At 37.3% G+C, this 14252-nt stretch overlaps 3 protein-coding genes across 3 annotated transcripts; 1 reads left to right on the top strand and 2 right to left on the bottom strand.

Annotated features, from left to right (window-relative positions):
- Positions 1-24: 24 nt before the first annotated feature.
- On the bottom strand, positions 25-3476 carry LOC147472661 (pentatricopeptide repeat-containing protein At3g13880-like). Its single transcript, XM_086588428.1, has 2 exons — positions 1591-3476; positions 25-1377 (listed from the first exon to the last, which is right to left on the bottom strand). Exons 1-2 carry the CDS (start codon positions 3333-3335, stop codon positions 627-629), a joined length of 2496 nt encoding a protein of 831 aa, XP_086444554.1. The 5' UTR covers positions 3336-3476; the 3' UTR covers positions 25-626.
- Positions 3477-5590: 2114 nt separating this feature from the next.
- On the top strand, positions 5591-12222 carry MLO4 (Seven transmembrane MLO family protein). The gene is made up of 15 exons (XM_086588456.1): positions 5591-5869; positions 5995-6052; positions 6145-6371; positions 6459-6575; positions 6691-6751; positions 7719-7810; positions 8454-8528; positions 9423-9508; positions 10080-10129; positions 10216-10256; positions 10374-10544; positions 10633-10668; positions 10831-10898; positions 11090-11150; positions 11686-12222. The coding sequence occupies exons 1-15, from the start codon at positions 5735-5737 to the stop codon at positions 12091-12093; spliced, it is 1686 nt and encodes a 561-aa protein (XP_086444582.1). The 5' UTR covers positions 5591-5734; the 3' UTR covers positions 12094-12222.
- Positions 12223-12810: 588 nt separating this feature from the next.
- LOC147472659 (ferredoxin-like) lies at positions 12811-13851 on the bottom strand. Its single transcript, XM_086588458.1, has one exon. The coding sequence runs from the start codon at positions 13474-13476 to the stop codon at positions 13039-13041; it is 438 nt and encodes a 145-aa protein (XP_086444584.1). The 5' UTR covers positions 13477-13851; the 3' UTR covers positions 12811-13038.
- Positions 13852-14252: the final 401 nt, after the last annotated feature.

Raw genomic sequence — 14252 nt, 5'->3', positions numbered from 1 at the left:
ATTAGTTCGCAATGAAAGAAGAGTGGCAAGAAATATTTGAATCCGTATTCATCGGCTTAATCTTTGCATTCGTCGTATAGCTAAAAAGAATACGAGTGGTGAAAAACCTATAACTAATAACTATTCTAACTGTTTGCTAGACAACAAGAGCTGCAATACAAACTGTTGTACCAACTGGGAAGAAAAGCTATAGAGTTTTCTTCCCTTGCACAGAATCCTTAATGCTTTGTCAATCAGGTCCACCACTCACAAGCTATAATAGGACTGATGCGTAATTGGCTATCATTCAGTTAAGCCCTACTGTGAGAACCATAAGCTCAAGTGCCAGAGGTGATCTTCATAACCATTCAGTTTGTCTTCCGCAACTGAAAGAAAGTGGCTCTTGGAATCCCAATACATGCCTTCATCTCACTGCCCATGGTTGGATTAAAGAATTGTCTGTCATTGAGTTCAAGAATCTTCATGAAGTCATAGCTGGAAATTTATCCCTGCAAATTCAGAATATTAGCTGGATATTCCATAGGTCCTCAGACAAGATCTTCATCCAGGTCCTCATGTCCTTGTGAAATCCTTAACAATTTCACGGAGTGCTGCCAAGTTAGTTGTTGTGGCAATAAATCAATCTACTACCAATAGTCTCTGCAAGAACAAGAACCATCTCTGAAACGATGGAACCGTATAGGGTCCCGAAGAATGATCTCTCTTCCTTCTACCTGCGAAACAAATTTCATTGTTGTATGACAATCTTGGCAAACCCTCAAGTTCTTCATGATCCTTATTGGAGCTGATTGTGGTAAACTGATAATGCCAAGAGCCAAAGCCAACTTCTCACTGTGGTAATTTGCAACAAAGTCCTTCTGTTCCTGCTGGGAAGCACTGAAACCAGGCTTCTTTTCTACATAACCTATTTTCTTGATCTTCTCCAACATTTCTCCTAACGTTTTGTATATAAGAGGGCTCTTTGAGTGGGACCTATCACCAACAACAAAAGAATGAACAGTTGCCCCAATTTGAATCCAACTTAGACCAGGCTCCTTCTTCACACCTCGCTCTTTCATCAGGTCTCTGATTTCTGTGGCCGGCAACTGTATGCCAGCATCTGAGTAGATGTTGTAGAGTAACACATAAGATGCAGCAGCTTGAGGTTCAAGCTCAATTACTCGCTTTGCAACACGTTCTCCAGTGACGGAGGCCCCATGGACTCGACAAGCACTGAGTAAGGCTCGCCACATCACAGCATCATTCTCAAAGCCAGACTGCATAATGAATTTCTCAGCATCATCCAGTCTTCCAGCACGACCAAGGAGGTCAACTACGCTCGCACAATGCTTCACGTTTGGATTTAGCCCGTGATCATTTTTCATGCTTTCAAAGTACCTATAGCCATCGACACATGAAAGGGTGTGTCAGTTATTTTAAAATGAAGCTTATGCTAAGAAAATCTTGAAATAATGCGCTTTAGTTTTGTAATCATGACAATGAAGTATTCCTCCCAGAAACAATACAACCTTTTGTTTGTTCCTATTGTCATTAGCTAATAGTAGTAGAACTGGAATTTCGAGATTAGAAAATTTGTAACATAAGATTTACCTGAGTCCTTCCTCCACGAGGCCTCCATGGCTACATGCAGTAAGAACTCCAAGAAAAGTTATTTGGTTTGGTGCAACACCACAACCATTCATTTCCTTGAAGAGACTGAGAGCTTCACTTGCACAACCGTGCTGTGCACGGCTTGAGATCATCACAGACCAAGTTACGATATCATAGTTCTCTGTCTCCTTGAATGTCAGATTGGCAGCATCAATATCCCCAGATTTTGCATACATACATATCAGCGAATTACCAACAATCACAAAGCACCCAAGTCCAGTTTTAACAGCATGACCTTGTATCTGCTCACCTGATCTTGAAGCAGCCAAGTTTGCACAAGCACTCAAAGCACAAGATATAGTGAATTCGTCAGGCTTCCTTCCAGATACCAGAAGTTCGCTAAAGAGACTCAATGCTAGCTCAAACTGTGAGTTTCGAACACAACCTGCAATCAGTGATGTCCACGAAACAATATCTAGTTTTGGGGTTGAGTGAAAACATCTGAGTCCATCCTCAATGCAACCAGATAGAGAATACAGATCAACAAGAGCACTCCCAATGAACTCATCTGATTGGAGATTGCTCTTAAGGATTTGAGCATGAATTTGTTTCCCATATTCCGATGCATCAAGAGCACTACAAGCTTTGAGAATACTTGAGAATGTAAACTTTGAGGGCTTAATTCCCTCTTTTCGCATTTCAGAAAAGAGATGCAGCGCTTCATCTGCATATTCTTCGGACACTTCAGTTTCTGACTGGAAAAATCCAGCGATCATTGCGTTAAACATGACAACATTTCGATCAGGCATGAGCTTAAAAATCTTGATTGCATTCTCCAAACCACCATTTTTCGCATACATGTCAAGTAATGCAGTCCCTACAACAACATCAAAATCCAGCCCAAGTTTGACTGCACAACCGTGAATAACTCTTCCAAATTCCCCTGAACCATTAAAGCATGCAGAGCATGCCTTTAAGACACTACCTAGCGCAAAACAATTCAACTTCAATCCAGACTTGTGCATTTTCACCAAAACTCCTAATGTTCTTTCCCTAAACCCACTTCTAACATAAGCAGCAATCAACGAGTTCCAAGAAACATCATCTACATTATCTGAACTCTCAAACACAAGTCTAGCATTATCAACCTTACCACATTTTGAGTACATATCAATAAGCGAATTAACTAAAAATTCGTGTACACTCAATCCACTAACTAAAATTAATCCATGTACTATTTCTCCTAACTTAATATCCCGCATTTGAGCACATACACCCAATGCACTCGCATAAGAAAACTTATTCAACGTTACATCAGCAACTCTAGCTTCGTGAAACACTTCCATCGCCTTTCCATGAAACTCCATCTGACAATACCCAGAAACTAACAAATTCCACGAAACAACATCTCGTTTCGACATACGATCAAACAATCTCTGCCCAGAATCGATACAGCCACATTTGGAATACATATTGAGAAGATTGTTTAACAAGTAAAGACATGGGTGTAATGAGGTCTTGATCACGTGTGCGTGAACTAGTTTTCCACTGATCAACGACCCGGTCTTAACTGAGGATTTGAGGATGTCACTGCAAGTAGCAGAGTTTAAAGGAAATTGGATTGGAGGATTTTGATGTTGTTGTTTGGCTTGTGGCCGAAGTAATGTGGTGAAACTATGGAAAATGAGACGCCCCTTATTAGTTAGTCTGGAATAAGTGTTTGCAAAATAATTGCGTTTCAACATTCAAACTTGGACAAGGAGGGAAAAAAAAGGCTTCTTTAGTATTCAGTGCGAACCAACTCATGTAACAAGATTCAAGATGTCCCTTATTTTATTGATTCTCCTTGTCCAGTCGCCACTGGGATATATATAAATGGTGCAATCCACTGGTTATAGCATTCCCAATGCAGGTGAATATCAAGTGGATGTGACAATTTTCACCTCCAAACGGTCAAAAACCGGAAAATAGAGGTGAGTATTTTTCCAAGTTAAAACGAGAGTGAAATCTTCAACTGAGATAGTGGCTGATTTGTAAACTTCGGACGGAATGTTTGATTCCATCTTGTGTGTTTTTTTTTTTTCCGTAAAGAATGTTTCATTCCTTTTTTTCGATTTTTTTCGGTTTTTTTTAACTTCAGACGAGACGTTTCATTCCCTCTAGCGTGTTTTTTTTTCGATTTTTACATTATTACAGAATCAAACATCCCGTCTTGTGCGTTTTAAAAAAAAAATCGGTTTCATTTTGGTACAGAATGTTTCATTCCGTTTCCGTGTTTTTTCGGTTTTTTTTAGTTTCAGGATCTTTCATTCCGTCTAGCGCGTTTTTTTCGATTTTTATATTATTACATAATCAAACATACCGTCCGAGATTAATATTCACATTTGCATTGGATATTCTCACCTTGCTTTTCACGAAAACGGTGGAAGGGAAAATAGAACTATCGTGGAGGAGAATAAGAGTGGCTTGAAATCTTGAATTGGGAATGCCCATAGGGGACGCTTATTATGACATCATTTCTTTTGATTTTGCGAATGAGGAGTACAAAAAAGTACCACATCCTCACATTGACATGAAAAGTAGTATTGAAATGAAATAAATATATTACTTCCCCGATGCTGTTCCGGAGTTTCAACTTATGCCAGAAATATATGCCTAGGAGCTAATGGCTTTCTTGTTGATAAAGTTTAGGATGGTACAATTTTTACACACTAAACTTAATGAGCTTCCTTCAGTTTTTTCTCTCTTCCATGCGAACCAACTCATGTAACAAGATTCAAGATGTCCCTTATTTTATTGATTCTCCTTGTCCAGTCGCCACTGGGATATATATAAATGGTGCAATCCACTGGTTAGAGCATTCCCAATGCAGGTGAATATCAAGTGGATGTGAAAATTTTCACCTCCAAAGGGTCAAAAACCGGAAAATGGAGGTGAGTATTTTCCCAAGTCAAAACGAGAGTGAAACCTTCAACTGAGATAGTGGCTGATTTGTGAACTTTGGACAGAATGTTTGATTCGTCTTGTGTGTTTTTTAAAAAATAAAATCAGTTTTTTTTTTCGTAAAGAATGTTTCATTCCGTTTTTTCGATTTTTTTAACTTCAGACGGGAAAGTTTCATTCCGTCTAGCTGTTTTTTTTCGATTTTTACATTATTACAGAATCAAACATCCCGTCTCGTGTGTTTTTTTTGGTACAAAATGTTTCATTCCATTTCCGTGTTTTTTCGGTTTTTTTTAGCTTCAGACGGGATGTTTCATTCCGTATAGCGCGTTTTTTTTCGATTTTTATATTATTATGGAATCAAACATCCCGTCCGAAATTAATATTCACATTTGCATTGGACAGTCTCACTTTGCTTTTCACAAAAACGGTAGAAGGGAAAATAGAGTTCACATGGAGGAGAATAAGAGTGGCTTGAATTGGGAATGCTCACAGGGGACGCTTATATTATGACATCATTTATTTTGATTTTGCGAATGAGGAGTACAAAAAGTACCACATCCTGACATTGACATGAAAAGTACTATTGAAATGAAATAAATATATTACTTCGCCGGTGCTGTTCCGGAGTTTCAACTTATGCCAGAAATATATGCATAGGAGCGAATGGCTTTCTTGTTGATAAAGTTTAGGATGGTACAATTTTTACACACTAAACTTAATGAGCTTCCTTCAGTTTTTTCTCTCTTCACCTCTAACTCTACTAGTCCCTCATTTCCCAAACCCATGTTTGGTTTCCTTCAAACTACCACCAAACATGCTTCATTTTAGTACTATTATACTAGTATTAAGTAACACATCAGATGTAGAACATGGGCAAATCACAATATTAGATCTTTTGCCATGGCGGTTTCTCAGGTTCTTGTCCACTTCTCTAATAATTTAATGCTAAAAAATATTTTTGCATGGAAATCTGTGAACTTCATATTGTTTATTAGTTGGCATTCATATTGTTGTGGTTTTTTTCATTATCTCATATAATGAAAACAACTCCAATGCATCTGGAGAATATAATAATATGAACTTTTGACAATTGAGTAAGAACCCACCAAGAAACTCCAGTGTTTGAGGTACAGAAAGAAGAAAATAAAACTTCTTTTCATGCATCTTTAGTACGCTGGAGTGGAAGAGTGTGGAAGAAATGGAGAGCAACCAAATGTTGGTAATGCAAGGGAGGTCTTTAGCTGAAACTCCCACTTGGTCTGTTGCATCTGTCACCACTTTCATGGTGTTTCTCTGTCTGTTCGTTGAGCGATCCATATATCGTTTTGGAAGGGTAAGTTATTCAGTTTTTTTGTTCTAGTACTTGAAACTGAGGACCATTTGAAGATATTCCATTTCGAGAATTTTGTTTTTTTGATGTTAGCTTTGTTGAATTTCTATATTCCCATTGTACTGTAGTGGTTGAAGAAGACTAGGAGAAAAGCTCTTCTCGCTTCATTGGAGAAGATCAAGGAAGGTAGATTACTCATCCTTGATTTTATTTTATGTAGATTACTCTTAAGAAGTTTTAGTAGAGAAAGTTGAAACTTGGTTTTGCTTGGATTTCAGAGCTGATGTTGCTTGGACTTATATCTTTAATGTTGGGACAATGGGCAAAATCGATTTCTGAGATTTGCATTGATTCTTCTCTTTTCAATAGTCGATTCTATCTCTGTTCAGAGGAGGATTTTGGCCTTATTGAACATTTATTTATTACTAATTCAAAGTTATCTAGTTCAAATCATACGGCTACAACCCTTGCTCCCAAGCATTTGCCATCCCATCTCTGCAGTGAGGTAACTATTAGCTTCCTTCTACTGTAGTTGGTCGTTGATTCAATTAAGCAAGTTTCGCTTGGTTTACGTACTAGTTTCTTCTTGCAGGGTCGCGAACCATTTGTTTCCCAAGAAGCTCTGGAACAGCTTCATCGTTTTCTGTTTGTTCTTGGGATTACTCATGTATTGTATAGTTGTGTAGCAGTTGGTCTGGCTATGATTAAGGTACAACTTACATTCCACATGTAAAGTACTATGTTTTTGTAATTGCATTCACAGGGTCTGTTCCTTTTCTCATAAAAGGATGCTTTGCTTACCATTTTTGTTTATTTGCGCTCAGATATATAGCTGGAGGAAATGGGAGAACCTAGCAAGTGTGATGGCTGAGGAAAGTTTGCAAGGTTAGCAATTTAAATAACAAGAAATCAAGAAAAATAACTGACTTGTAATAGTAATCATGATGGACTGAGTTGGTTTTGCATATTACAAATGACACGCCGATCACATGCTTTCACCTCAAATACTTTTTAAGGAGTAGTTGATTTGTCACTGAAATAGGCGTAGTGCTTGATGGGGTTCTTGACTAAAAAGCTGACAGCTCTACAGCATAAATCTCTTACTATGAAAGTTTACTGCTTCTTCATATTGATACTCTCTCTAGAAAAATGTCACTGGAAACATAATGCTTGGTTTGTAAGGGGGGGAAAAAAAAACAAACAAATTGACAAACGGGTATAAATATAAATCTGGAAACGAAGGCATTGCAACACAGCAGAAAAGGAAGAAAATGCCGATAGTCACTTGGATTCAGTGTAGCTGCTGAGAAGAAACTTTTGAAAAATCACTAGGTGACCTGTGTAAAACATAATGAATACTGTAATCTTTTTATAAAATACTGATCAAGATATTATGGTACCAAAATCTTTATCAACTTTGCTAAGGCTATTGTTGAGAACTTGAGGCTACAATATAATTGCTTGCTGTCTTCTTTCCCTCTGAAGTTGATGATAAAGTGTGCAACAGCTGCTATAACTTGATCAGTCAATCCTAGAAATGGTCTCAAACTTTAGTTTCCATAGGGCCTCTGGTAATCTGAATCTGATAAGATATCTTGACTGTGTTGTTGATTTCATTTCTGTACTGAATGTATAAAGCGATATGATGATTTTGGTAGAGTTTGGATATGTAAATTCCTTTTAAAATTACTTACGCTATTTGTGTGGCATGTTTCTGGTATTCAAACCTTTGATGCTTTCCACTACAAGTAGACATTCCATATGTTTTCTGTAATACTGATGTAGTCTCTCTCAGTGGTCAGTAGTAACTTCACCTGTACCAGTAATATTTATCTTGATTTTTACCTTACAGCAAAGAAGAATAAAGTGATGAGGCGGCAATCTACTTTTGTGTTCCATCACACGTCTCATCCATGGAGCAGGAACAGGATACTAATTTGGATGGTGATATTTCATGCTTCTTGTTTTGCCTCTGTTTAAGATACATGTTGAGCATAATTGCTTCTCAAATCTGTTTTCCAACTTACACTTTTCTGCACTTGTAGACGGCAAAGAAACACCTCTTTGTTTATTGTAATGGTATATTTGATATATTCTTGTCCATAGAAAAAAGATATGGCCTCATTTCTGTTTTTCTAATCGTTGCATATTTTACTTATCGAGCTGTTTGGGAAACCATCCAAGTATTTTACTAGATTAGATGGGAGCCTCTAATTGTGAATGCTCTGTATTACTGTATATGCTAGAAATATTTGATTCAAAATGCTTATGGCAGTAGCGAATGTCCTCCTCAGGTTTCGCTAGTTGGTCACTCTCGTCATTCATATTATGTTACTACGTTCTATTTAAATATTCAAGAGCTAATTAGATCTTGCATGAATACAGCCTGGGATGTTGAAAACTTTGAGACCTTACTGTGTAACAAGTTCTTTTACTTTTGCTTGATCAGTCTTCGTTTATTCGTTTCTCAGTTTAGGCTTAGATATCTTCTACTGACATATCAGATTGTTCATGATTTCTTAGTTTCGTTGATCAATATTATCTCACTAAAATGTGAACTTGATCATTAACTTGGTTGCTCGTGCAGTTGTGCTTTCTACGACAATTTAAGAGTTCCATAGAGAAATCAGATTACATGGCATTGCGTTTGGGTTTCATCACTGTGAGTTCCTAGTCTTCCTTTATTTAAAAAAAAAAAATGTGATTTTACAATGTTGCTAACTTGCTGCATAGTTACTCTTTGTGGATTACCCAGTGCTAAAAACTAGTCACAAGGATGCAAATAAGGATATATTAATTGATTTCCCTTTGCTTTTTTTGTATCTCCTTCTGATCCCTAAGTCTTTCGCTCTGCCTCTATTTTTCATCTCCGGCCTGCTGTAAAATCCAGAGTCAAATCACATTTAGTTTTGAAGTTAGCCTTACCTTATAGATTTACTTGTAATAAAAGATTGGTCTGCCAAGTTATTAGGTAAACTTAGTTAGATTAGGGTGAGTGGATAGCAAATTTATAATACCCTTGGGCATGAGGTAAACTTCTTTCAATGCCTGTCTTGCTCATCTTTTGGTCAATTTCACCATAGCCTTATCCATCTAGAGTATTAGAACTTTGTTTGTATAAAAGTTCATGTACCGGTTTTCATGTATCAGTTACATCGTGTGTTGTCCTTGTTTATCTCCTATGCATAGTAAATCTTATCAGAGAGGATAGGTTGCTTTTTCATGAAACCGACGTACATTCTAGACCATTGTTTGTTGAAATTGCTACGTTGAATATGTGACACTGCTCTCTGCTTACTTATTTAATTGTTCATCTACTGTTGCTTCATCATTTTACAACTTTTCTACTCTGATTATGGCATCTTATCAAGTGAAAGTCGACTTATTGTATGTTCATACTTTGTAGTTCATGTAAGAGCTACACATTTAGAACATAACTATTTAAATGTTATGCGTAGTCCGCCTCACTTGCATCTCCAGGGGAACACATTTTTCCATGCTTTGCTAGTATTACAGTTTTATGAGTATTTATTGTACCTTTTGCTATAATTTTCAGAAACACAAGTTGCCACTTACATATAATTTCCATAAATATATGGTCCGTAGCATGGAAGAGGAGTTTCATGGCATTGTAGGAATCAGGTAATACCTATATCTTAGTTCATTGCATTCATTTGGACTTATGGCGTAATTTCAGGGCATCCTCTTGCAAGTTGCATTAACTGTTTAGTGATACAAAACTCAGAAGAGGCAAGTCTGCATTATCCCATGCTGTTTCTTTTTTACTTCTTTTGTTAAAACGAAATTTAAAGCTTTACTGTGACAATTGTAGTTAAGTAATCTTATCTGCACTGTCGTCACAATCAAAGTTTCTTTTGCTACTACATTAATGGTACCGTAGTTGCAAATAAATGAGAAGTGATGTTGTAGTATATGAATTGGAAACCATTAAGAGACAGTTGCAATGTATTTATTCTAATTACACCCAAATTTTGTAAAATGTCTATAGTCCTGTATCAATTTTTTATATGCGTACCATTTTAAGGCTGTTCATGTAAGACTACTAGCAATTGCTTTGAAGGAATGGTCTAGGTTTAAGTATGAACATGTAAGAATTATGTTTATCATCCACTAGTAATTAGCAATTTTTTGAGTCAATCCTTAGTTAGTCGAATCTCCGTGTAAGACGTTTTCTGTTTATGATATTTTGCAGTTGGCCGCTCTGGGGTTATGCCATATTGTGCATATTTGTTAATATTCACGGTGAGTTTGTCTCAGACAATTTTGTTCTCTTATTCCTTGAATGAGTGGTTTCTTGAAAGAAAACACATGTTCTCTCTATGTTGCAGGACTGAATATCTACTTCTGGCTCTCATTTATACCTGTTATTGTAAACTTCCCTGATTTTCTTTTCCATTTATGGTTTTATATCAGTGGTAGAAGTTATGGTTGTTTCCTTATATAAGCTGCAGTACTATTGTTCCTTGTTTTCTTTTGCATTTTGAAGCTGGTCATGCTGGTTGGTACAAAACTGCAACATGTTGTCTCCCTGTTGGCTCTTGGAATTGTGGAAGCAAGTGACCCATCAGTCAGTACTCAAGTAAAGCCACGCGATGACCATTTTTGGTTCAGGAAGCCAGAAATTTTGCTATGGTTGATACAGTTTATCTCCTTTCAGGTTATGCTATAGCAATGTATATTTGTGACTTGTTATTGGTATGTTTGATTTATTATCCATGCTACCTAACTCTTTTATATTTTTGCAGAATGCCTTTGAAATGGCAACATTTATCTGGTCACTGGTAAGGTGATAAACCTGCCCAGAAGGCTATTGTCACTGGCTGAAGGGCTTAAATAATGGAGAACTGTAAATCCTTGTGATGTGATGGTTATTTTGCCAAATCTTTTTATTTATCTTTTGGATGGTGGTACAAGTTCTAAAAATCTCTACGTTTCCTTTCTAGTGGGGATTAAAGCAACAATCTTGTTTCATGAAGAACCATGTTATGATTGTTGTTCGCTTGGCTTCTGGGTACTTGCCTTTCTCTTCATGTTAGCTTGTTCTACGTATTTTTCGTCTTGCAATCATAATCACCCATTCACCCCTACTGAGATATACCAATTTTGTATTCTTCTAAGTGTGATGTTTTCTCTTTTCATTGTAAACAGCAAAGATGATGGATGCATTGTTTGACATTACCTTCCTTCTTTTTCTATATGCAGCGTACTTGTCCAGTTTTGGTGTAGCTATAGCACAGTGCCTCTCAACATAATTGTCACGCAGGTTTGCTCACATTCCGAGCTTTTTTACTAAATTTTAATCTTCAGTTTTTGCAAAGACACCAGCCTAGATTACTGATTGTGCTGAACTTTAAAATGAGAATGCTACTTTCATATGATTTTTACATCAAGAAAAGCTACTGATCAGCATCTATGTTTAAGTTTTGAGTGTGAGATCAACTGTATGCAATGCTGTTCCCTGGCCCGTTAAACACTTGATTCATGGTATTTCTTCAGAAATTTTAGAATGTTAATGGTGATTTATGCTTCATGAAATTTGCCGCAGTAGTCAGGAACCATTTTTCATTTGACTTCTTCTGTTGCAAACTGGCCTGCTTACTTATTTCTTCTTGTTTTGTCACTATCCAATGTTGGAATTTCAACATTTTACTCTTTCTTATATCCTTTGTTTTGTCTTGGTGTTTAGTAATACATAGTTTCAATTGAAGAGAAGGTATGTTGTGTATTGTCAGAAAAGTGACGTTCGATGTTTAAAATGATCAATGTAACTCCTGTTCTTGACTTCTTGGTGACTTCAGATGGGATCCAGATGTAAGAAAGCCTTGATTGCTGAAAGCGTTAGAGAATCACTTCATAGCTGGTGTAAAAGAGTGAAGGCAAAGTCTAGACGTGATTCCTTGCATGCCACAACAAGGTCCACGTGTTCCCTTGAATCAATACTAGATGATGAAACTGTTACAGTCGGGTCTGGAACGTTGTCTCGCTGCTCTTCAGCGGCCTCACTGAATCACTTTACTGTAGAATCCAAGGAGCAAGACGACATAATTTTTGAAATTTCCGATCAACCCCCCTATGATCATTCCTTCCGTACTTCAGAATATCCAAGTGATGATGTATCCATAGACCCAGCTGTTGACAGTATAGGAAGCGATGTTGGCGAAAACATGCCCCAAGATACTCTTCTTAACTTGTTTATGAAGACGTGATATATAAATTGTTCAAAACTAATATTTTGTTAGAAAACTGAAATTTCTCAGGAACTGATCCCTATTTCAAGTCATTTGATTAGTTTTTTCAGGGATGCTATGCAAAATCTGGGTCCTGAACCTTACATATCCGCAAGAACAATCACTGAAGTATGTAACATTGAGCTGCAAATATTTTAGACTTGGGAGTTTGGACCAACTCATCTGTAACATTGAGCATCTCTTAGCTGAAGTTCATTATCCTTTACAGTACGTTTTGTAGATTACATACATATCAACATAAATAGATAATCTCCAACACCAAATTCAAGTGCAATTAAAGTTTGGTGTTACTATTTATTTGTTGATATAAAACTTTACAACCTGTGAACTATATAATAAAATTCTAAGCAGAGACATGACTAAAAATTCTAAGGGATGGGTAATAGTCTTGTGGAGACATGCAATGTAGGCCCAAAAAAAAATGCAACCTTAAACGGCCTTAAAATGGGTGTGTTTTAGGAGTATCGACTATGCCACTATGGAGATATGAAACTTTGCAAGCGTTTGTCTCACAGTGACAACTGAAGATCTAATTTTTAAGTACACAACTATGAACCATCCATAGTACAAAGTCCAGTGGAAGGTTGTTGATTATAGGAATATTATGTAATTGGATGCAGTATCAGTGTACTTCCAAATGCAAGGAGATAAGTAATGATTATTGAGAGGAAGCCATCAAAAACTCGTAAATGCATATTAGAAATTCAAAAGTGTCGAGACAGAAATCAAAGCTGCAGAAATCATCATATTGGACATTCATACAAAAAACATCTAAATAGAAACCATCTATAGCAACCCGAATATGAATATCAATCCATCAACTTACTCTTTCAGATACATAATACTCGTGTCCTTGGAAACTAAACCAACGAAACAAAGAGACCTTATGGAAACATAGGCAGATCAACCAACACACTCCTCCTCCTTGTGAGTCTCAATAGTAACATCGGACGTTGGATAAGCGATGCAAGTGAGAACAAATCCAGCTCCAATCTGGTCGTCGTCAAGGAAGCTTTGATCCGACTGGTCAACAGCTCCTGCAACAATCTTCCCAGCGCAACTCGAACAAGAACCAGCACGGCATGAGTAAGGCACATCGATACCAACCTCCTCAGCCTGATCAAGAATGTAAACATCGTCGGGACACTCGAATTCTTCTTTGCCTTCTGGTGTTATCAGTGTCACCTTGTATGAAGCCATGGCTGTTATCCTACCACGTCCTGCCTTGACACCGAAAAGAGCCTGACCCACGTTAGGAAGAGAGCGTAGGCTCATTGCTGGTTGTCGACGTACGAAGGAAGTGTTGAACATGGTGCCGGATAAGGTGGTGGAAGCTGCCATTTTGACACTAGTGAAGTACCTCTACTGCTCAAATGTGAGTATGAATGTGAGACTAGTTGTGTAAACTGACGCGGAAGTTGAGAAAATAGAGTGCGTTAACGGTGAGGGATGAGTTGATAAGAAATCCTATCTGGCCAGGTGGCATGGTGTTGTGGTGCATTATCTTTTATAATTCAATCAGTTATCAGAATGAGCAAGTAAATTGGTTGGTGGATGTGGTTGCCACAAGCTCTAAGAAAATATGGTCTTCATGTTTGATAGAGGTGTACAATTGTACATGCCATATCCCACATACCAATCACTCCAGAAGTCTAGAACGCCATAATGGGTCCAGTGTGTGGCTCTACGCTTTACTGGAGCATCCTAGCAAGTAGCAACATCATTTATCAAACTTCTTTTTAGATTTGCGTCCCTTTTGTATGAACTCAACGTTCCAGGCACTGGATATTTGGATCCAAACAAGGATCATACAAATTTATTTGAAGAGAAAAGGAGCAACCCAAAAACATATGAGAATATGATAGCAAGGGGGTAGAAAGGTCGCCTCAGATGTAACTCGCAAGAAGACATTGGTTATGAGCTTACTACTAGAGTATACAATAACCAAATGAATACATTATACATAGGTTATGAGCTTCAACGAAATACATCATCTTTCCCTGGGATCACTTTATTGAATACAAATGTTACTAGTCTTTTTTCTATTCTTTTGTCAATCCAACTAGATTAATAGTTACAAGTAAAATCAGATGAAAGTGCCCGGTAATAATTTCAGT

The sequence above is a fragment of the Coptis chinensis genome, unplaced genomic scaffold, assembly GCF_015680905.1.
Source record: "Coptis chinensis isolate HL-2020 unplaced genomic scaffold, ASM1568090v1 utg920_pilon_pilon, whole genome shotgun sequence".
NCBI lineage: Eukaryota > Viridiplantae > Streptophyta > Magnoliopsida > Ranunculales > Ranunculaceae > Coptis > Coptis chinensis.
The sequence above is the reverse complement of the archived record's forward strand: the minus strand, read 5'-3'. Positions and strand labels throughout refer to the sequence as shown.